Genomic DNA, 21,381 nt, shown 5'->3' on the forward strand with positions numbered 1-21,381 from the left:
TCAATTAACCGATTCACTGAAGATTCATTGGTAACTGCTTTGATAATTAAATCATTTGAGGCTGCTTTTCTCTGTTTTATATCTTTGTAAACTGAATATTTGGGGAGTTTAGGACCATTGGACAGATAATGAGAGACGTTTGTAGGCGTAATTTTTGGGCTCTGGAGAGCTGTAGGGAACATTTTTTACTATTTAATTTAACATTTTACAGACTAAACAATGAAGCAAAGGCAGTTTTATTTATAAAGCATGTTTCATACACAAAGGTAGATTCAAGATGCTGTAAGTTAAAGGAAAGACAGTTAAAACACACTTAAAAACAATAGAATTATAAAAAAAAAACATTATAAAAAGAAATCAAAAATAAGATAAAAGAATAAAAACAGTAATAATGAGACAGAAACAAGAGAAGAACACAGATGCAAAGACCATTAATTAATTACCATAATTGGTAAAATGATGATAAGTTACAGCTCTGGATCAGAGAAATATCTGCAGCTCTAATAACATTGTAAACTTTCCCTCTTACAGCAGATATTTGAACTATTTCTCATAGAATCTCTCAAAATCTGGACATCATTCTGGTTGTAGAGCCAGTACGTCCTGTTTATTATCTACTACAGAGCAAGATGACCTCAATCTGAGTTTGTTTTGCTCATATGTGACTCAGATCTGATGTTTTTAAGACAGTGTGAACAATCATATCAGAATTCATGTGGCATTTACGTCACTGTAGATCGACATTCGTCAGGACTGTGACCTGTTCACACTGGAATCTGATATATTGTTCTTTAACTCTTCATCATCCTGAAACAAGAACCCGACAAATGTTAAAGATAAATCATTTCCACTTCCGCCACCTAAAAAGAGTCCAATTATCTGATGTTATTGTTTTTAGGTTATATAACAAGGGAAGGAATTTAAAGACGATATTTGCCTCTATTGATTTTCTGGTCCAGTCGGCAGTTCCTGAATTGGACCAAAAAAGGTTCTAGTACTTTATTTTTAATGTAAAGTTAACTCCCAGAACTCTTCTTTGTGTTATGAATGTGTGAAGCAGGTTACACTCGTTTATATGTATTCAACCAAAGACACGACACTGTAAGGACGATATTAAAGGCAGAAACCAAAAGTGAGATAATACAAGATATGAAAGTTATCAATTACAAAAAAGAAAAGACTGAAAGGAATAGGGGAAATTTGCATTTGTCACAAAAAAGACTGATACGACACTCGTGTCTGTAAGGTGAAGCCACAGGCAGCAGCCGATTAGCTTAGCATACACCTAGCCTGGCTCTGTCCAAAGGTAACAACGTGCAGCTTAACCCAGTTTAGGAGAACCTCAGCAGCACAGCTTTTAGAAACACTGAGCTCCACAAACTGAACTTACTAGAGGAATATCTGGGGAGCATCAAAGCATCAAAGTAGGTATTTTTAGGCAATTATTTCCTGAGTTTTATTGTCTACTCCTTGTAAATAATACCGTTGACCTCAGTGGCTATGCTCACCAGAGGTGGCAGTACTCCATAAGAAGTAAGGGTACTCATGTGGACCAATATGAGTGAGTCAGTAACACATTTCCGGCACTCGCAGTCAGAAAGTCTAAATGATTCAGAGCTTTTGAGAAAAAGTTCTGATGACTTATAGGAGGAAGTGACACAGATATCACAGATAAAAACCTACTGAATAAATATAAATCTACTGAATATACAGAATTAATGTTATAATAAACCAAATGAATCAGTTAATTGCAGCAGTGATATGTTGACGTGCTGTAAGAGAATAATAGAAGCAAACATCAAGAACATTATAGTGACATTAAGAGATTAAAATAAGGCCATTCAATCTGCAAACTCTTATCTTTTATTATGATGTGCACACAGAGTTTGTAGAGCAGCTCTGAAACTTAAAGGTCCAGTGTTTAACAATGAGGTGTTTAATCCCTGAATATAGGAATGAGTGTGTTTTTGTTACCTTTTTTTTTATCTACAGACCTGCCATGTTTCTACAGTAGCCCAGAAGGGACAAATCAAACACTGGCTGTAGTTTCTCTTACTCACTTCACAGCCCCTGTTTTTATTCACATCTAACAGTAAAGCTGCAGATTGCAACTAACTGAACACCGCTCGCGTCTGTATTTGACGACCTGGGAATGAGAACGGGAAACTACAACAGCCACAAAACTCAAGTTTAATAACAAAGTCAGTTAAATTAGTAACATCTGAACTCTGTTATCGTCACATTTTAGACTAAGTGGCAATTTATTGATTTCTAATGCCTCCTGTAGATATTTATATCCAATGCTTCACTAATGTGCCACAGTAATATGATGTTTTCCAGGCAAATGTTGATATATGTGATTGTTTGCATATATTTCTGCCTCCCCTTAAAGTCTCCATACCGCCTTCTGGCCACCCCGTGAATATTTCTATAGATCCGCCCCTGACAGGACCCCCAGGTTGGGGACCATGATGGCACCAAATTCTCTGTCAAGGCATCCAACTGCTGTCAAATCAGATTCATCACCTGGGATCCAGAGACAATCAGCTGCAGGAGAAATCATCCAGGTTTCATCCTCAGTGGAGACCAGCATTTCATTTTAATCCATCAAATAGTTGTTGAGATAAAGCGGCGACGGACAGACGGGACAGACAGACAGACAGACAGACAGACAGACAGACAGACAGACACTGTCATCCACAGCTCCATGCAGAGTCTCTTCTGACTGACAGCGAGGGGCCAACCTACATGCCGGCACACGTCACACTGATGACAGTCGCTCTCTTTTAGACATTTTGACACGTCACAGGAAGAGATTTTTATTTTTAAATGCTTTTATTTTTATAGTGACAGCTGAAGAAAGACAGGAAAGTGAGGAGAGAGAGAGAGAGAGAGAGAGAGAGAGAGACAGGTTGCTGCAGTAAGGACTGAGCCTCGGTACAAAAGGGGGGCTAACAGGACGCCCCCACAGTAAATGAGCAAATGAATGATGGCTGGATTCCATTTAGCTGCTTCAGTTTCAGGGTCCTGGTGTTGCTCACACTGTCATAGCTGACTGGGACAGAGAGCCGTCGTTGAACCTGTGAAGAAGACAAGTGAATCAGATTTAAAGGCCTGAACTCACAGGTTGAATCCTGCATTTCAAACCCTCTGACAGTGTGTGTGTGTGTGTGTGTGTGTGTGTGTGTGTGTGTGTGTGTGTGTGACTGAACAACAAGTCCTCCCGGGTGAGGATCAGTCAGTGTTTGTCGCCCCCCGGTGGCGGCTCCTGCTCTGTTCACCCACTCACCTCAACATGAAACCGCATCATTCCTCTGAGGGACATAAAAGCCTTTGTGCTGCTGGCTGGTTGGGGGGGGGGTACAAATACCTGCAGAGCGTCACATGAGGCGGCTGGTAAGTTTTTGAATCTTCTTATCATTTCTCCTTTCTATATATATATGGAGAGAACAACATAGATATTCAGATTTTTGTTGTTTATTTAGCTGCTTTTGAGTTAATGTCCTCTGTGGTTGTTTTTTCTGTGAATTTGAGGTTTTTAAATGAAGTTAAAGGAACACACAGTGGACATGTTAGAGGCTGATTCCAGTATTTTAAAGCTCCAGTGTGTCACAGTGAGGAGGATCTATTGTTAGAAAACTATCCTATAATATTTGGCTCTTGAATTGTAGTGGCAGGAAATTAAAATACCTTAAAGGTTACTTTCCAACACTGCTAACAAACCTTAAAGATAATGTATTAATGAACCGTCATTTTCACTTTATTTGAGAGCACAAATGGTCTTGAACCAGATATAAACAGTTAATTATCTATATATATATAATATAGGGTTAATTTCTAAACATGTTTGCATGTTTATCCATTCAATATTTATTTCTTTGCACTATTTGTTTTATTTACGCTTTAAAGAAACACTTGTATACAGACTATTATACATATATATATATATATATATATATGTTGTTGGTAATGGTTGCTTGCCTATACACCTATTTTCACCTATATATAGGTCTATTTTTATTTATTTTTTCAGCTTTGTTGTCTACAGTACATAAACTTTGTGTGTGTGTGTGTGTGTGTGTGTGTGTGTGTGTGTGTGTGTGTGTGTGTGTGTGTGTGTGTGTGTGTGTGTGTGTGTGTGTGTGTGTGTGTACACAAACTTGTCCAATAAAGCTGATTCTGATTTATAGTCTGAGGCTTTTATTTTGAAAGGGACCAACCTAAACCCTTATATTCACACAGTTAACATGAAGTTAATGAACAAGGGACTAAACATACTTCTTTATGAGTGCATTTAACATTAAAAAATGTGAAACAAACAAACAAACAAAAAAGTTTTGTATTTAAAAACAACAACCACCTGTGTTGTTTTATTTTGAAAACCCGCCAGTCTGCTGGTCCGGGATCAGCCCCAGACTGTTAAAACCGAATCACGTGACAGAAACAGGAGCGACAACGGGTCCACTTGTTAAACTTTTCTGTTGTTGTGTGACTTTGTCCTCAGGTAGTTTCCCCCTCCTCCCCCCTCCCTCCCCCTTCCTCCCTCCCTTACCTGTCAGGTGAGTCCACCGTCGCTCCGGGTCCAACCTGCCCGGATGTTCCTGCTCCATGAAGCTCAGAGGAAACAGGGAAGCGAGCAGAGAGAAAGAGAGAGAGAGAGAGAGAGAGAGAGAGAGAGAGAGAATGAATCATATCACCGGTTGATGCTTTGAATGAGTCTGACCCGGTTCGGTTCAGTTCGGTTTGTGTAACAGGAGAAGATGTTTTCCTTCCTGCGCTCAGGTGAGTTCACATGTTTAATTAATACAATAATAATCACAGTTAATCGATTTATTACCGATATCGTCGATGTATCAAGTACAACCTGCAGGTGGCAGAAGTGAAATGTGACACAACAGGTTTATTATGAAAGTCCTGATTATATATCTGGTTCTACTAATTCTCTTTATTATGATTTTAATCTTTAATTTTTAAGTTAAATTTTAATAAGTGAGTCAAAAATCATCATTTACACACATTGTGAATCATATCTGACACAATAATCACAATATGATGTTTTTACAGTGTCCTGCAGCCCTAAAATGTCCCCTGATATTTTTATTTATTAACATTTTAACTAAAGTATAAAGTAAGATTTACTCAAGTACTGTTAGTCACATTAACTAGGATATAAACACAACAATATACAGAAGAATTTAAGTTTTTCTGAGCGCTGTCTCTTCTTATTTCCTGTTTATTTTTAGTTTATTTGTTTATTTTATAAGTAAACATTGAGTGTGTGACGCCACTCGGACTCTCCTTGCAACTTTATTTCTAAAAAGCCGCTCACAGACTTTTTTAAATGTGAATTTAAATGTCAATATTGTCTTTAAAACTACTTATAAATGTGCACATTTTCATAAATATAATATAACTGTGGGAAATGTATATTCCCTGGTTACGCCCTCCCACATTAAAGTTACCTGCAGTACAACTCAAACCTATACAAACTGTTTTTTTAGTTACTTTATTATTAATAAACTGTTAAAATTCTCACAATAAACTACTGTAATGGGGTTTTTGCAATGCATGATGCGTAATTATTTTAATATTACAGGCAGATTTTACAATATATTGTAATTTTACATCAAAATATTGTAATATTTTACATTAATATTATTACTGGTTACTGTAGCAACACATTACTGTGATTTTTATCTATATTACTGTGAAATAATGAATTTACTGTTAAAGTCTGTAAATATATTTTGCAGTTTATCCCTCCCCCTCATTCTTCTTAAGATAATATAATATAATATAATATAATAAAGACTTTATTGATCCCACAGGGGAAGTTCACAGGCTACAACACAACAGACAGAAAATACACATTAAATAGAAACAGAATAGAAACGTAAATATAGTATAATATATTTAATATATTAAATAGATAAAGATAGAATAGAAATTATTTGTACACTATATACAGCTTTTTATATACAGATGTGATTGATACAGGGTTATAAATATACAGTACAGGTGTAATATAATATTAATAATGTGAGTTTTTATTAAATTATATATGAATATAAATATATAGTTATACATAAATTTAAATAATACAAAACAAAATAATCCTGGAATAAACAGATAATGGGGACAGACTGGAATAATAATAATTATTATTATTATTATTTATTGTATTTTATTGTGATTTTTATCTTTTTATTTTACTTCTAAACGTATTTAATTTAGTTTTTATTTAGTTTTTATTTCTCATTATTTTGGTTCATTCTGTCTCAGTATTAGAGAAACACGCTGACCCGTACAGAAGGTGTTTATACAAATAAAGTTTAACTGATCGATTGATTGATATATATATTGATATAAACATTTTAAAGTAATGTTATTTATGAATGCGTCAGCAGTTATAATGCAACAATATAATATGAACATGATTCTGATACGAGTGCTTTTACTTTAAGTACTAAAGATTTACGGTGTCACAGAGTTCAAACTGACCTCATCATGTTTATAAGTTCCTGTAATATAATTTTATATCCCATAATATTCTCACAGGAACCAACTAAGCACATTTATTGAGGAACTTAACTTTCGACTTCGACTCCACAACTATTTATGTGACAGCTTTAGTTTTAAATAAAGAACAAGATATTATATTAATGGATTATAACTATTGATTTATGTGTTTATCACTTTAATGTTGCAGCTTTAACGACTTTATTTAACTTAATATGTACAAATACATCATTTATTTGTTGATTATATATATTTTTATCAATAACTAAAACTAAAGTTGTCCATAATTAATGTAGAAAAGTGCAATGTTTGCCTCTAAAATGTCGTAAAATGAAGTATAACGGTTCAGCGGGGAACCCAACAGACACCTGAAGATCCTTCGCTCTCTGTTTTCTCATAGTTCTGTGTGTGTGTGTGTGAAGAGTTTATTTCTGTGTGTGTGAAGAGTTTAGTTCTGTGTGTGTGAAGAGTTTAGTTCTGTGTGTGTGTGAAGAGTTTATTTCTGTGTGTGTGTGAAGAGTTTAGTTCTGTGTGTGTGTGAAGAGTTTAGTTCTGTGTGTGTGGGTTTATTTCTGTGTGTGTGAAGAGTTTAGTTCTGTGTGTGTGAAGAGTTTAGTTCTGTGTGTGTGAAGAGTTTAGTTCTGTGTGTGTGTGTGTGTGTGTGTGTGTGTGTGTGTGTGTGAAGAGTTTAGTTCTTGTGTGTGTGTGTGTGTGTGTGTGTGTGTGTGTGAAGAGTTTAGTTCTGTGTGTGTGAAGAGTTTAGTTCTGTGTGTGTGAAGAGTTTAGTTCTTTTGTGTGTGTGTGTGTGTGTGTGTGTGTGTGTGTGTGTGTGAAGAGTTTAGTTCTGTGTGTGTGAAGAGTTTAGTTCTGTGTGTGTGTGAAGAGTTTAGTTCTGTGTGCTGTAATCTCAGTATAATTCCCTGTTTGTCTCCAGTCAGAGACCCCCCTCTTGAGAACATCCACATCTCCTCGCTGCCTCCCAGTTTTCCCACAGATCAGCAGCAGGAACCGACCGGAGGACGAGGTGAGGAGCGTTTGTTTTGTAGACAGTTTTGTTTTTTTGTTCGGGGCTCATCGCAGCGGCTGGGAACAACAGTACAATACAGGACCGATACAGATACAGATACTAGTAGATATTAGTAATGAGGAAACTGATTTGCAGTATAAATGTAAATCTTGGTGTCAGAATTTAGAATAAGTAGCAGTGGAGTGTAACTTAGTACATTTACTCAAGTAATGTGAACATAAGTTTGTGCAATTTTATGAGAATTTACATTTTATGCTACTTTTCTATTTCCAATCTCTTACAGTTCAGAGGGAAATATTGTGCTCTTTGAATGCAAGCTGTCCTAAGAGGTGTACAGTTTTCTACTTTTCCTTTTACTTTCTATTTAACGTTACTTTTTAGAACAATATCTGTGAATTGTTGGAAGAAGCTGTGCAGTTATCAACTGCTCCAACAGTAGTGCTAAAGGCTTAGACTCCGGGTGTGCAGAGGACCAAAATGTTCACATTACAGGCGATTAATTAATTCATCTTGAATATGAAAAAGCATGAATTTGTATTTATTAATCTTTTTACTGTTATAACTGGTCTGTGATGATTAAATAACTAACATGTAGAGTCGTAATACAAAGTACATCGCTTGAAATGTGGCGACGGTTGTTGACGGTCGGTCAGTCTCCATCCATATAAAGTACCTTCATCAGTAACTGAAGGACACTGTCTGACGTTGTAAGTCCAATTACCCATAATGCTGCTGTCACAGAGCCACTACAGTAATGGCGGTGCTGCTTTTACTTTTGATGCTTTAAGTCTTTATTAATGCAAATACTTCTGCACTTTAACTAAGATTCTGAATGCAGGACTTTAAAGTATTTTCACTTTGGTGTTACTACTTTCACTACAGTCAAAGATCTGAGTACTTTATGAATGTGTTTAAATTAAATGCTGCAAAAGAGAACTTTTGAACATTATCTTAAAAAAGGTGTAACCAGTAAGATGTCTTGTGTAAGGGAGCACATTTATTTTATCTGCAATCGGATAAATAAATCAGTCTCTCCCTGTTAGTAATGTATCTGTGTGTATTATTCAGAGTGAGAGTATGAGACCAGAGGACTAATCCTGATGACGTAATAGTAATCGCTGATATTGCCCAAACTTTTTCCCTTGAATGACTGAAAACTGACACTTAATGCTGGGCCGCGGGCCAAAAGCAGACACCTGTTGTATTGTTAAGATGCAAAATGGCACCAGGAACTTCTTGCGCAAGATGTCAGGGTCAGACGGTGGAATGTGTGCAGTCTTCAAAATATCTCGGGACAATTATTGACTCCAAACTGTGAAGCTGTGTGCAAAAAGGGCCACCAGCGTTTGTTCTGTCCTATTTCCACATCGACAAAACCATGATGACCTTGTTCTGTTGTACTTTCCTTCTTTGGTGTGATGGTTTGGGAACCAGAAACTCCCTCAATCAGATTGCAGGAAAATTCCTCTAGAGCTCTAAGACAGGTTATCCTGGTACTGAAGACACATCATTTCATTAGTATATTCATCAGATCAGAGCGCACAGTAATGCTGTTTACAATAATGACTCTGTTCTGCTAATCAACTGTAACTTCCTTTTCACTGTGCAGTTACTCATATCAGATGTAAACGTGTGTCAGCAGTTCCCCACAGTGTTTTACCTCGTGTGAACAGTTTTCTATGTTTGTGTCGTATTGGAGCAGATGACCTGGTGGAAGAGAAAGCAGTGATCCAGACCACACACACACACAGAGTCTCGGCCCCCTCGGTCTTCCTCCAGAAACACAATAATGAACCTGTTTCCAGCACTTACTTCGACCAGAGGGTCCCCGTTCCCGAGGAGGACAGCGAGGTAATCCCTGATTATACGTGGAAAAACCTTCTCGTCTTTTGGGAAGAAAGCAAATAAGTGCATTTTCCTAAAATGTCAAACTTTGATTTTATTCATAAACAGTTTCTATTAACTACATCGTGATATATATCAATACTGTCATATAAAATGACATATGATATATATTAATTGTTGAATTGTTTGTATTTCTCTGTCCTGCAGTGGGGGATTAGTCTCCGTAAGCTGTGGGCCTTCACTGGGCCGGGGTTTCTGATGAGCATAGCCTACCTGGACCCAGGTAACATCGAGTCTGACCTGCAGTCTGGTGCTAAAGCTGGCTTCAAGGTAACTTTTACTTATCATTTATTTATCATACTGCCGTGATATGAGTACAATTAGTAATCAGTACACACAATATCATACTTTAACAGTTAGCTAGTGTTTCTGTAGTGGTGACAAAAGTTTAAATTAAACTAAAATCTCTCTGCACCAAACTCCCTTTAAGGAATAACACATTTTAACAATTCCTTACGTGTCCGTAATAACACGTAACTCTAGAAACACGAGCTAAAGGGAGTCATATGCCGTCAGTCTCATTGTCAATTCGGCATCAATATAATCCATAAAGATAAATATTCTGTACAGACTTTACGTGTTGCAGCCTTAACTTACTCAGCCTCCGTTTGGTGGATCAGATAGACGCCCAATTGAACACAGACTCATGAAACTGAGACATTAGAGAGCAACAAAGGTGAACTTTGACCTTCTAAAACTGAAAACACATTCTTGAATTAATTAGGGTTTGAAATAAAGTGAATGAGAGTCGGAGTGAATGTTCACACTGAGTCCTGAGCCTGACAATCTGTGAATGAACAAGCAACTTCCTTTCTTGGCTCTGATTGATTGAAAATTAGTTACTCTTAAACTTTTAACAAACAATTACTAAACAGACACTTCTGTGTGTGTGTGTGTGTGTGTGTGTGTGTGTGTGTGTGTGTGTGTGTGTGTGTGTGTGGCTGTATTGACATTTAAAATGAGCCATCACAGGGAAGGTTTGAGGCTACAGAAAGTCCTCAAGTTTTTATACTCTGGAAAGAGTTTGTTTTAGTCTGGACTGGAAAGGAAAAAGAAAAAGATGCTTTTATAAATTTAAGTGACTCATTCTGGACGTACTGGAGATTAAGGAAGTGCTTTTGTAAAGATTTGGAAACCGAGAATGGCCGTGCTTGCTTTTCTTTTTAAAGCTGTTATCTTGAGACACGAGTTAAAGGTACAATATGTAATTTCTGCCACTAGTGGGTCTCTCACATCAAAACAATAACAAAACATGAAGTTTGATAAGGTGGTGAAGCAGCGTGATTTTGAATCTGAGATGTCCCGAATAGTTTCTAAACGTTCACAATCTCAAACTTCTCCTCTCCACCGGTTTCAGACAGGATGATTTGAGCTCATGAGACGGCTGATTAACTGATGATGCCTGTGTTCTCGTCCTGTCAGCTCCTCTGGGTGCTGCTGGGAGCCACCATCATCGGCCTGCTGCTGCAGCGTCTGGCGGCTCGGCTGGGCGTCGTCACCGGGATGCACCTGGCTGAAGTCTGCAACCGCCAGTACCGCACTGTGAGACCTCACTACTCTCAGCTGTTGATGATTCCCTCCTTTATACGTGCAATATCGGCTCAATGGGTTCGCTGTAAAGTGGTCCACTGAGGTTGTCTCTGCGGCAAACTGAGAGGCTGAAGTGGACCTGGTTTACTGTAACTGCCTCATTGTATAACCCACACTGAGCTCTGTTGTTACAGTAGCCGTAATCCTCGGATTATATGATCTAAAACCTTAATTGTGAGCTGTGAGGATAGAAAATGTGGAATCTATTTTAATGAATTATTCATGCGAATATATATTTCTAAATCCAGCTCTCTGTTTTCCTAATACCTGGAACAACTGGTAACCACATGGCTAAAAATCATGTGATCAGCTCTTTTGTTCTCTCGAGCATTTCAGCTCGACACATTTTAAGTGAGGGAAAACATGTCAGGAGCAACATGAATGGAACAATTCCCTTCAGTGTGCGTTCGATTGTTCGTGTGTTTGAAGGAGGCAAAGCTGAAGAAATCAGATATTTGTTAAAGTGATGTAAAGATGGGACCATAATGCAATGCATTTGTGGAGTCATCATGTATCAATGTGTCTTATTTAATATATTTAAAGGTCCAGTGTGAAACATTTAGGAGGATCTAATGGCAGAAATATAATATACATAATCTTGCTTTCATTAGTGTATAATCACCTTTTTTAACCTTAAAATCAGACATTTTTTATCAGGTCGTCTTTAATGGAGTCTGCCATGTTTCTACAGCAGCCCAGAACAGACAAACCAAACACCGGCTCCAGGAAGCGGCGTTTATCGTCAGCCACCATAATTTCTCCATCGAGCTTTTAACGGCAGGGTGAAACGAGGAAGTTGCTATCTGCAACGACACCGCTAGATGCCACTGAATCCTTCACACAATCTGACGTCCCATTATCGATAACACTGTCCACGACACTCACTCCCTCCTCCGCTCCCTTCTGTTGTTGTTAACTAACCTCGCCATCATCTCTCTTTCTTTCACCGTTATAATTATGTTAGAAATTATGTTTCTTGTTTGTAATATTCATTTTTGCCACAAATATGGATGAAATTCTAGATCAGTTTTGTTTGAATATATTTGTGTTTTCAAGGCTGCATCAAAATGATTTTGGTTTTGCTATTTTAGGGTAGAAAAGTTTACATAATGGGTCTTTAAATAATCCGTATCTGCGAACATTAACGCCCGAGTCCTCTGTCCAGGTGCCTCGTGTCATCCTGTGGTTGATGGTGGAGCTGGCGATCATTGGCTCAGACATGCAGGAGGTCATCGGCTGTGCCATCGCGTTCAACCTCCTCTCCTCTGGCAGGTGGCGTGAACAGACACAACGTACGTTTAACGATCGCTGCTTTAAAACGGCTTCATTACTGTGTGTGTGTGTGTGTGTGTTTACTGGCAGGATCCCGTTGTGGGCTGGCGTCCTCATCACCATCATCGACACCTTTGTCTTCCTCTTCTTGGACAAGTATGGTACGTTGTGGCCTCCTCGCGTGTTTTACATCAACTTACAGTGAAATATGTTTCTACAGCAGCGGTAAATAAAGCTTGTCATCTGTTTCTCTGCAGGCCTGAGGAAGCTGGAAGCCTTCTTTGGTGTGCTCATCACCATCATGGCCATCACCTTTGGATATGAGGTACAAATGTTTATGTATCTGCATACGTCACTGGTTCCTGACCCCCACTAGGAGACGCCAAAATGTTCACATGTGGCCCGAAACCTCTTCCATAGATAACTGTAGGATAAATTCCTAAAAATATCTCACCTCTGATGCAACATTCACAGGAAACAATCTGCTATAATCTGCTAGCATTTCCTGCATTGTTATGGGTGTCGTTCTGTTCTACTGGTTACACTGGGGATCTTATTGATTCCTTCTGCACGTGATAACCGTCTGCTCATGCACTTCCTCCTCTCTTCCAGTATGTGACGGTGAGGCCAGACCAAGGCGAGCTTCTGAAGGGGATGTTTGTGCCGTACTGCGAGGGCTGCGGGCCCGTTCAGCTGGCTCAGGCCGTCGGCATCGTGGGAGCCGTCATCATGCCTCACAACATTTACCTCCACTCTGCTCTTGTCAAGGTGCGATCAACTGCTGGACGGATACAGCTTCCCCCCTTTATTTTAATCAGCTGTATGAAACTGTAAATCTTTATATGTACAATATGTAACTTCGGCCGCTCACATCACCGTGACGTTATGTAGTAGTGATTCCTTCAGTGTTGATGGTTCAGGAGGTTTCTACCGGGAGCCCAATGATCCACAGAGGTCTCCTCCTCTCCAAAACAAACATAGCTGATTAAAACCACTAAACACACTGAATAAAGCAGTTCCACCTTAACAATCACTGCTTCTCCCACGCCGTTAGCTCAGCTTGTTTCTCTGATAACTTAAGATCCAGACGTCCGATGACTAAAATCCTTCATCCGGTTCAAATCTAGAGTTAAAAAGCACCAAGATCTAAACAGTGGATGGTAACAATGTGGCTTCAGACTGGATCAACAGTCAATGTATGACAGCTTCTGGCAGACAACCACAACGCTGACGCAGGCACAAAGGGGATATGGCGCCATCGACAGGCGACCGGTGAAACGCAGCGTTACCTGAATAAAATGACAGATTTGTCTGAGTTTGAACATTGTTGGAAACATTTGGGATAATGGAAGAACACAGCTAACATATCTAACATAGGCCGAGTGTTTATAGACATTTGAATGCATAAATGTTACACATTATAGCTTTAAGTGTCCAAATGTTCCCTCAGTCTCGAGAAGTGGATCGGTCGAACAGGAAAGAAGTCAAAGAGGCCAACAAATACTTCTTCATTGAGGCGACCATCGCGCTGTTCGTCTCATTCCTCATCAACGTGTTTGTGGTGGCTGTTTTCGCCGAGGCTTTCTACGGACGCACAAACGAAGAGGTGGTGAGTGTCTCTGCAGCCGCTCTTGTAATCCAACGTGTGTTTTCTTTCGGCTGCTGTGCTACAGATGTGTGTGTGTGTCTGTGTGTGTGTGTGTGTGTTTAATTCCAGCACACTGTCTGCAATCAATCAGGAAGTCCTCATTCATCTCTGTTCCCTCTGAACAATGAAACTCTAGAGGTGGACATCTACAAAGGGGTGAGTTTAAAACTGTTACTCTGACAGTATTAGTAAGCTCCACAACCTCCTACACTTCCCACAAAGCACCTCGGTTAGTAACACAGGCTTTCTGTCAAAGGTTATAGTCATATATTCATATTTACTATCCTTTTTTTAACAATTCCTCTTTTATTTGAGTTTTCATTAAAGGATTACAACCATAGACATTCAACATGGACAAGAAAACAATGATTATAACTACATATACTTATATAGTCACGTAAAATACAGTAAAATCATATATAGCTGTGTAAGTGAAAGGAAGGAAGGAAGCGGAAATACCTTTAATGTAAAAATACAAAATAAAACTAAATAGCTAAGAATAGATAATAGTAAATAAAGTGAATAACAGGATTAAAAAAGGAAGATGCGACATGAATTGTGCTTCATCAGCTACAAACTTCTAACACAGAGTTCCCCCCGTAGACATTTCCACTCACACCACATAACCCTGTTTCCTACCACACATTCTCACACAGAGATGTAGATGTAGACGTGTCCACTGTTAATATAAAATATTGATTACAGAAGCTTTACATTACACATTGTGGGGTTTCTATGTTAACGACGTCCCTCGCTCTATCCAGCACAGTTTTTATTGAAGCGCTGAAGGAGTGCACTTGTTTTCTGGGGAATGTATCGCTGCTGGAGTTTTGTAACTCTCTGTTTGCGTGTCTGACACAGGGAGTGGTGCTCGGCTGCTTCTTTGGCCCGGCTGCGCTCTACATCTGGGCCGTGGGGATCCTTGCAGCTGGTCAGAGCTCCACCATGACCGGCACGTACTCTGGTCAGTTCGTCATGGAGGTGAGTGGAGGACGGATGAATCAGCCGTACACACACACACACACACACACACACAGACAATGGGGTCCTTTCCTTTACCTTCATCACCATCGAACATCAGTCAGTTGTATTACTGAAGATTTTTGTTGTGTTTTTCTGCCCTCAGGGTTTCTTGAACCTGCGCTGGTCGCGCTTCGCTCGGGTGTTGCTGACCCGCTCCCTCGCCATCACTCCCACCCTGCTGGTTGCCATCTTCCAGGACGTGCAGCACCTGACGGGCATGAACGACTTCCTCAATGTGCTGCAGAGCATGCAGGTCAGGCAGGGGTGACACCTGGTTCACTGGAAGCTTCATCCAACCTTTATCTCATCGCACTTTATCTGTGAAGTGCAGGTCTGACAACCTGCAATACAAAAAGGAAGATATAAGTAGGATTGGATTTCATTGGCTTCATTTGAAACCAGTTCCAATTTGGCAAAACAACCATATTCTTAATATTAACGTCTAATAATGTACTTTTTTATTAACTTAGAGCAATGCACAAAACATAAAGTAAGCTTAGCTCAGCTAAACAGCTAATACATACTCTATCTGGCAGACTGGAGTTTTAGTTCTTAAATGTCTTTGTCTATCTTTTCTTCTAGTTCATGAATAATTTGTTGTTTATAACTTTTGTTACTTAAGATAATCAAAAACTAAACCTGAACAGATTTAATAGAATAGATTCTGTAAAATGCATCTGACACAGAGCTGGTGCACTGGGAGGAAAAACACTATGGTACATTAAAAAAAAAGACAAGTACAAGGACACCAATGATAATAATACAAATAAAAACAATAAGGGGAAAATAAATAAGTAATATATATTCAAATAACAGACAGGGGGTGTGGCCAGCACGAATAAAGGCCGGCTACAAAAACACGATTACATCAGCTCACATGGAAAAATTAGCAGAGCAGAAGAAGTACTCAGATCTTATATTTCAGTAAAAGTAAAGAGTAGAAATACAAGAAAAAGTCCTGCATTTAAAATGTTACTTCAAGGTCCAGTGTGTAAGATTTAGGAACTATTATATACTATTAATAGGTGTGTTTAGTGTATAATCACCTGGAAATAAGAATTGAATTAGTGCTGTGGAAGTGGACATTATACTGAATGTAGACAAAAGGGAAACACAGAGGAAGTTTTTTGAGTTTGTATCAACCAGAGAACAGGTGAAGTTAGAAATAAAGACTAAATAAAGGTCTGGTTCCATCTGCCGCTGTTGAAGAATTTACTGTATTTTCTACCTATTCATTGATTTCCTTCTCTCACAGTTGCCATTTGCCCTCATTCCCATCCTCACGTTCACCAGTTTGCCGTCTCTCATGAATGAGTTTGCCAACGGATTGTAAGTTTATCGAGCTCATAATCAGATGATAATCCTGAATGTTGTTGTTCCTCCTTTATAAGAAGAACTGCGCTCACTCTCTTTCCCCTGCAGGGTGTCTAAGATCGGAGGAGGGCTGGTGATCTTGCTCGTGTGTGCCATCAACATGTACTTCGTCGTGGTCTACGTGACAACATTCAACAGTGTGTGGCTGTATGTGCTGGCAACGTTCTTCTCCGTAGTATACCTGACATTCGTGGGATATCTGGTAGGTTTACATGCTGCTGCGTTTATATGCCTGGTAGTCACAGCCTTATAGTATGGAAACGTACAGACACTAAGCTAGTTCAGTCACTTTATAATCCCTGATGGGAAACTGGAGTTGCAGTCAAACAAACATAAAAACAAACAACACAAGTACTAAAACATCATAAAGGATTCCTGTACGTACAATATACAGTAAAACCATAATACAGCGACAACAATACTAAAAATACATGTGCATAGAAGATGCTAAAAGAAAATAAAATCTTTGGTAATACAGCTCTGGGAAATATGTTTCACTATTTTCAAACATTTTATAGAACAAATGATGAATGAAATAATCTGCAGATATAAATATTAATCGAGATATCAAGGCGCAAAGATTTCACTTTCAAATAAAGGAAACATGCATTGTTTTGCATAGTTTATATCCTGCATCAAAATATAAGAAAATGATTCTATAATTTGATAAAGAAAATATATTTTGTAAAGACAAAGTCAGGTCCCACAGCAGCATAGCTCACCGTCGATGATGCACCTTTATGCTGAATATGTGACCTTGTGTATGTGATACAGCTGACTGTTAATGTACCTGTCTGTCTGCGCTGCAGGTGTGGTTGTGTCTGATAGCTCTGGGAGTGTCCTGCCTCGATCCGTCCTCCAAGAGAGCCAACGACACGACCGTCCTCATCGAGCGGCAGCCGGAGTTCGACTCCTGAATCCAACGTGTGTTTGAGTGGACGTTTTAAAGGTGCAGCTGTGACTGACCCTTTTGTTTAAAGTCACACTCTAATGATTATACAAAACTGGTATGGACGATATGGCCTAGAATTATTTATTTTCGTATTTTTCTTCTGACATAACTACATTTTTTGCTCAAATCAACACGTGCCTTTAATGTGACATGAGCCTCCCATCTGCTCTAGCTGCAGTAGCGACAGTGTTTGAAACTCCACCGCCTCCTGCAGCCACTTTCAGAAGGAGGGGCTGGAAATGCCCCCCCCCCTCTGGTTTATAGATATGTCAACAGTTTCTTTGTCTGTTGATGTTTAACAGATTGTCTGTAGAGTATCTGTGATAATTCATGAACACAACCAGGATGTTTGTGTGTGTTTGTGTTTAATATCAGAAAACATGTTAAATCTCAACTGATGAGCTGTTGAAATGTTACAAAGACTCTATAACAGTCTCCAAGTACCACCAGTATGACTGAGGTTAAACACAGTACAGTAGGCCGACCTTAATCAGCTGCTGACTCCTGAACAGAACTGGTTCAAGAACCAGAGCTAATTTTGTGTTAAAGGAGTCTTCCTGGTCCAGACTTCTCCTCCCAGTAGTCCCAGTTTGGAGCCACGATTGCAGTGTTTATGAACCATTAATTTAACCTCTGCTCACTATCTCACCGTCACATTTTAGCTCGTAGGCTAAACTTATTTTAAATTACATTTCAAGAAAATCTATTATTTTGACTGTGTTATATGTTTTTTAATGACATTTTAAAATAATAATTGAGAGATTCCTCAGTGTAACCACTAGGGGCAGCACACGTACCACAGTTTGAGAACCGGTTCTCTATCTGTAGGCGGACTATCCAAGTGAAGTGTTATCCAATGTTTGTGCCGTCTCCTGTGCAGTCTCTCTGTTGGCCACAGGGAGGCAGTGCAGGCCACACAGGAGACCCCCTCAGATACAGTAACAGCACCAGAACCATGCAACACAACAACACATTAAATGACACGGTGTGTTACATCATGTTTAATGTGTTGCTCCCGGCTGCACACACACACACACACAGAAACAAGCATTATGGTATGAAACAGATAGAAAGAGGTTTCACTGGGACATCTCAGTGTGTACGTTCATGTCTGACATGCCTGTGGTGGTGGTGTGTCTGAGGAGCTGCAACTATTGTGTAACTGTGAGCAAAGCACTGCTGGTTTCAGAGCTCGAATTCCTGTCCTGAAGTGCTTCAGCCTTTGCTCACCGAGGAGAGGCGGATGGACAGGTTTTTCTTTGCATTGTGGCGGGGAACTTTTTTTTTCTCTCTCCCTGTCATGGAGGGAGAGTTATGTAAGAGGCGAGAGTCTTCCCACCGCCCCTCTCTGTTTTTGTTTTTCTCAATGAGCCAATGTCTCCCTGCCTAGGCCTCACAGCCTGTCCAGTAGGCCCCTTTCCTGGAAACATAGCCTAGCAGAGGCCACTGAGGGGCAGGCCTGCAAGGTGGGAGGGGAGGGAGAGACAGCGGGAGGGGAGGGGGGGGGGCTCTTCCAGCAAATCACATGATTGTAGACCCTACAGTCCCAGCCCTACATGAGGCTCAGATGCTGCAAGCACATTTCAACAGCTAGTTTGTCATCAACATGATTGGATGTAGCTAATGCATGGCAGAGTGCATGAGGCTGTAAGAAGACGCTGAGGATTCCCAGGTGTGAACTGTAGAAATAGAAGCACAGCCTGATGGATGCAGTGTGTGTGTGTGTGTGTGTGTGTGTGTGTGAGAGAGAACATTTCACTCTGCAGTATAACTTGTTGAGGATCGTTTGTCCTCATTATAACGCTAACAGTGTTTGTGTATCTGCTGTAACGTGCCGGTGGATGACCTGTAACCTGATTTATTTCTTTTTTTGCAGAAGATATCCTTGAGACATTTGTTACAGCAGAAAGCACCGTGTTGTTTTATTACTGCGGCTCACCAGAACGGACTGATTTAATGAGCTGTGTTTAGAAAAACCATTAAAGGCGTTATTGAATTGTAAACAAACAGACGAACTGATTAAACACAATAAACCACAACATGAGATTGAAGGAAACTGTACGTCAGGATTATTTAAGAATAATCACATTGTGCCTTATGTCTTCCTTTACTTTCACTCTCTGGGTTTTCACTGTGACAAAGTGATTTATCCCCCCCCCTTTAACCTTGTGTTGTTTTTTACGTGCCTGCGCTGTAGTTGAAAGACGGATGGAGCTTTAACTTGTATCTGATGTCTGAAGTCACATGTTTTGGACAGATTTTCCAGGGGTACTACTGCAGCGCCCTCAACACTCGGCTCAGGGCCTCAACACCAGTTGGCCCCTTTGCTCTTTTCTTTCTGTCCGTCCGTCTGTCTGTCTGTCCGTCTGTCTGTCTGTGTCTCAGAGGAATGCACAGACAACATTACCAGGAGGAGAAAGGCAAGACGCACCAGAGCGCAGGCAAAGATAATGAATTTTGATTTAGTAAACAGTGGCATCAGCTGTAAACCACATGACATTTTCCAGCTGTGCGGCCCGTACTTATTTTGTATATATTTTTACCCAGATCTGTCAGTGCTGCCTTAAAATGTCCGACACCAGGAATGCTAACAGCGGGCCCATTCTTGTTTATGTCTTGCATTGTGGCCACTGTGGGCACTGGCTGAGCCTGCGGTGTAATGGGCCCACATGTGTTTGGAGCAGGGAGACGGACTGCTTCAACTGTGCAGTTATTCCTTTATTAACACGTTTTATTTTATTGTTTTCTCTCCGTAATGGGTCTCGTGGATGCACGCAGCTTCCCCTGCATTGTTCACATGTGTGTGTTTGAGGTGCTTAAATAAAGCAAATATGTTGAGTTCCAGTTCCCAGTTGCTCAGCGTGCGTTGCAGCAGGACGATCACTGCGATTTACTCTGAGGGTTTTCTAAACTCTCTGAGGATGAGGAGGCGCTGCAGAGGCTCCGAGCTGTAAATATAAATATCTGGGGACCCACCGGTCGACCACATTACCTAACATGATGTCAAACTGTTTATTTGAACAAGGTAAAATCAATGTGTTTCAGTTCTGGTTGCTCAGAAAAAGAAAAACTGATTGTAAAATACTGAGGATTTATTTGCAGCTGAGTGCAACTTATTTTAATTAAAAACAATAGAAACAGCAACTGTTTGTGTGTGTGTTTTTTTCTGATTAACTTCTGGATTTAGACCTAAATAATGACTAGTTTAAGCATTTACAGACTTATGATGCTTTTACATGATGCAACCGGCGTGTAATGTGGATGACCAGCTGTCTAGTGGAAGAATAACTGCGTTAGAGACGAATGTTGTGCGATTGCCACAACACAGAAGTCCCCCAGCAGTTTTCAGGCAAAACAAGTTAGTTTCATTTTACTGTTTACTGTGTCAGTAAAGGGAAGCAAAAGCAGAGAGAAAATGAAAGGAGCCTGGGTCATTGGTTTCACTCTGCCCTCTGTTACCCTCACACATAAAGTACTACTCAGGGGCAGATACCATGAACTTCTGCATTTAGTTTAACTACTTATGGTTATAAATGTATCAGAAACATTTATACTATCATTAATGCACTACTGTGAGCTGCATGTGTTTTATTAATATTTATTAATCCTTAAGACCTCATGATACACATAAAAAATGCAGATTTTAGGTTTGCAAATAACCCTACAGTAGCAGGAAAACACGAAACTGGCAACTTCTGGACAATAATCCAAGTATGAAACATTACAGGCAACCATAAAGAAGTTTTTTGGAGTTAATCTTTGCATTATTTTGGCTTAGAATTTACTAATATCACCAATCTGCACCTCATTTGATACATTTATTAAAGTTAGATAACAGTAAACAACACAAGAGATGCAGACTACAAACAATATATGAATATATTTGTAAAAAAATAAAATATAAAGACAGAAAACAAACGAATAACGTTCTAGGGTAGTGGTTCCCAACCTGGAGGTGGAGACCCCCAGTAGGGGTCACCAAAGCATCACAGGGGTTCGCCAGGCCTTCTTGATAACTTAAAAAATATACACAGTAGGTCTATATCTCAGCATTTCTGTGAAAAAAACTTA

At 39.5% G+C, this 21,381-nt stretch overlaps 1 protein-coding gene and 1 long non-coding RNA gene across 4 annotated transcripts; one reads left to right on the forward strand and one right to left on the reverse strand.

Annotated features, from left to right (window-relative positions):
* Positions 1 to 2,843: 2,843 nt before the first annotated feature.
* Positions 2,844 to 4,639, reverse strand: LOC127377403 (uncharacterized). Its single transcript, XR_007887679.1, has 3 exons — positions 4,553 to 4,639; positions 3,290 to 3,430; positions 2,844 to 3,080 (listed from the first exon to the last, which is right to left on the reverse strand). It is a non-coding gene; the product is annotated as an uncharacterized LOC127377403 (long non-coding RNA).
* A 9-nt stretch (positions 4,640 to 4,648) lies between these two features.
* Positions 4,649 to 20,454, forward strand: LOC127377401 (natural resistance-associated macrophage protein 2). Of its 3 annotated transcripts, none has more exons than XM_051425239.1 (16): positions 4,649 to 4,782; positions 7,454 to 7,543; positions 9,246 to 9,397; positions 9,599 to 9,721; positions 10,874 to 10,993; positions 12,207 to 12,313; positions 12,404 to 12,474; positions 12,571 to 12,638; positions 12,926 to 13,081; positions 13,764 to 13,922; positions 14,031 to 14,117; positions 14,823 to 14,942; positions 15,088 to 15,237; positions 16,240 to 16,313; positions 16,407 to 16,560; positions 17,168 to 20,454. In XM_051425239.1, the coding sequence occupies exons 1-16, from the start codon at positions 4,761 to 4,763 to the stop codon at positions 17,273 to 17,275; spliced, it is 1,761 nt and encodes a 586-aa protein (XP_051281199.1). In that variant the 5' UTR covers positions 4,649 to 4,760; the 3' UTR covers positions 17,276 to 20,454. The 3 variants fall into 3 exon arrangements, with proteins under 3 accessions (XP_051281199.1, XP_051281200.1, XP_051281201.1); XM_051425240.1 differs by having other exon boundaries at positions 9,249 to 9,397; XM_051425241.1 differs by lacking the exons at positions 16,407 to 16,560; positions 17,168 to 20,454 and having other exon boundaries at positions 16,240 to 16,317.
* Positions 20,455 to 21,381: the final 927 nt, after the last annotated feature.

This window comes from Dicentrarchus labrax, unplaced genomic scaffold (assembly GCF_905237075.1).
Source record: "Dicentrarchus labrax unplaced genomic scaffold, dlabrax2021, whole genome shotgun sequence".
In the NCBI taxonomy this organism is placed as follows: domain Eukaryota; kingdom Metazoa; phylum Chordata; class Actinopteri; family Moronidae; genus Dicentrarchus; species Dicentrarchus labrax.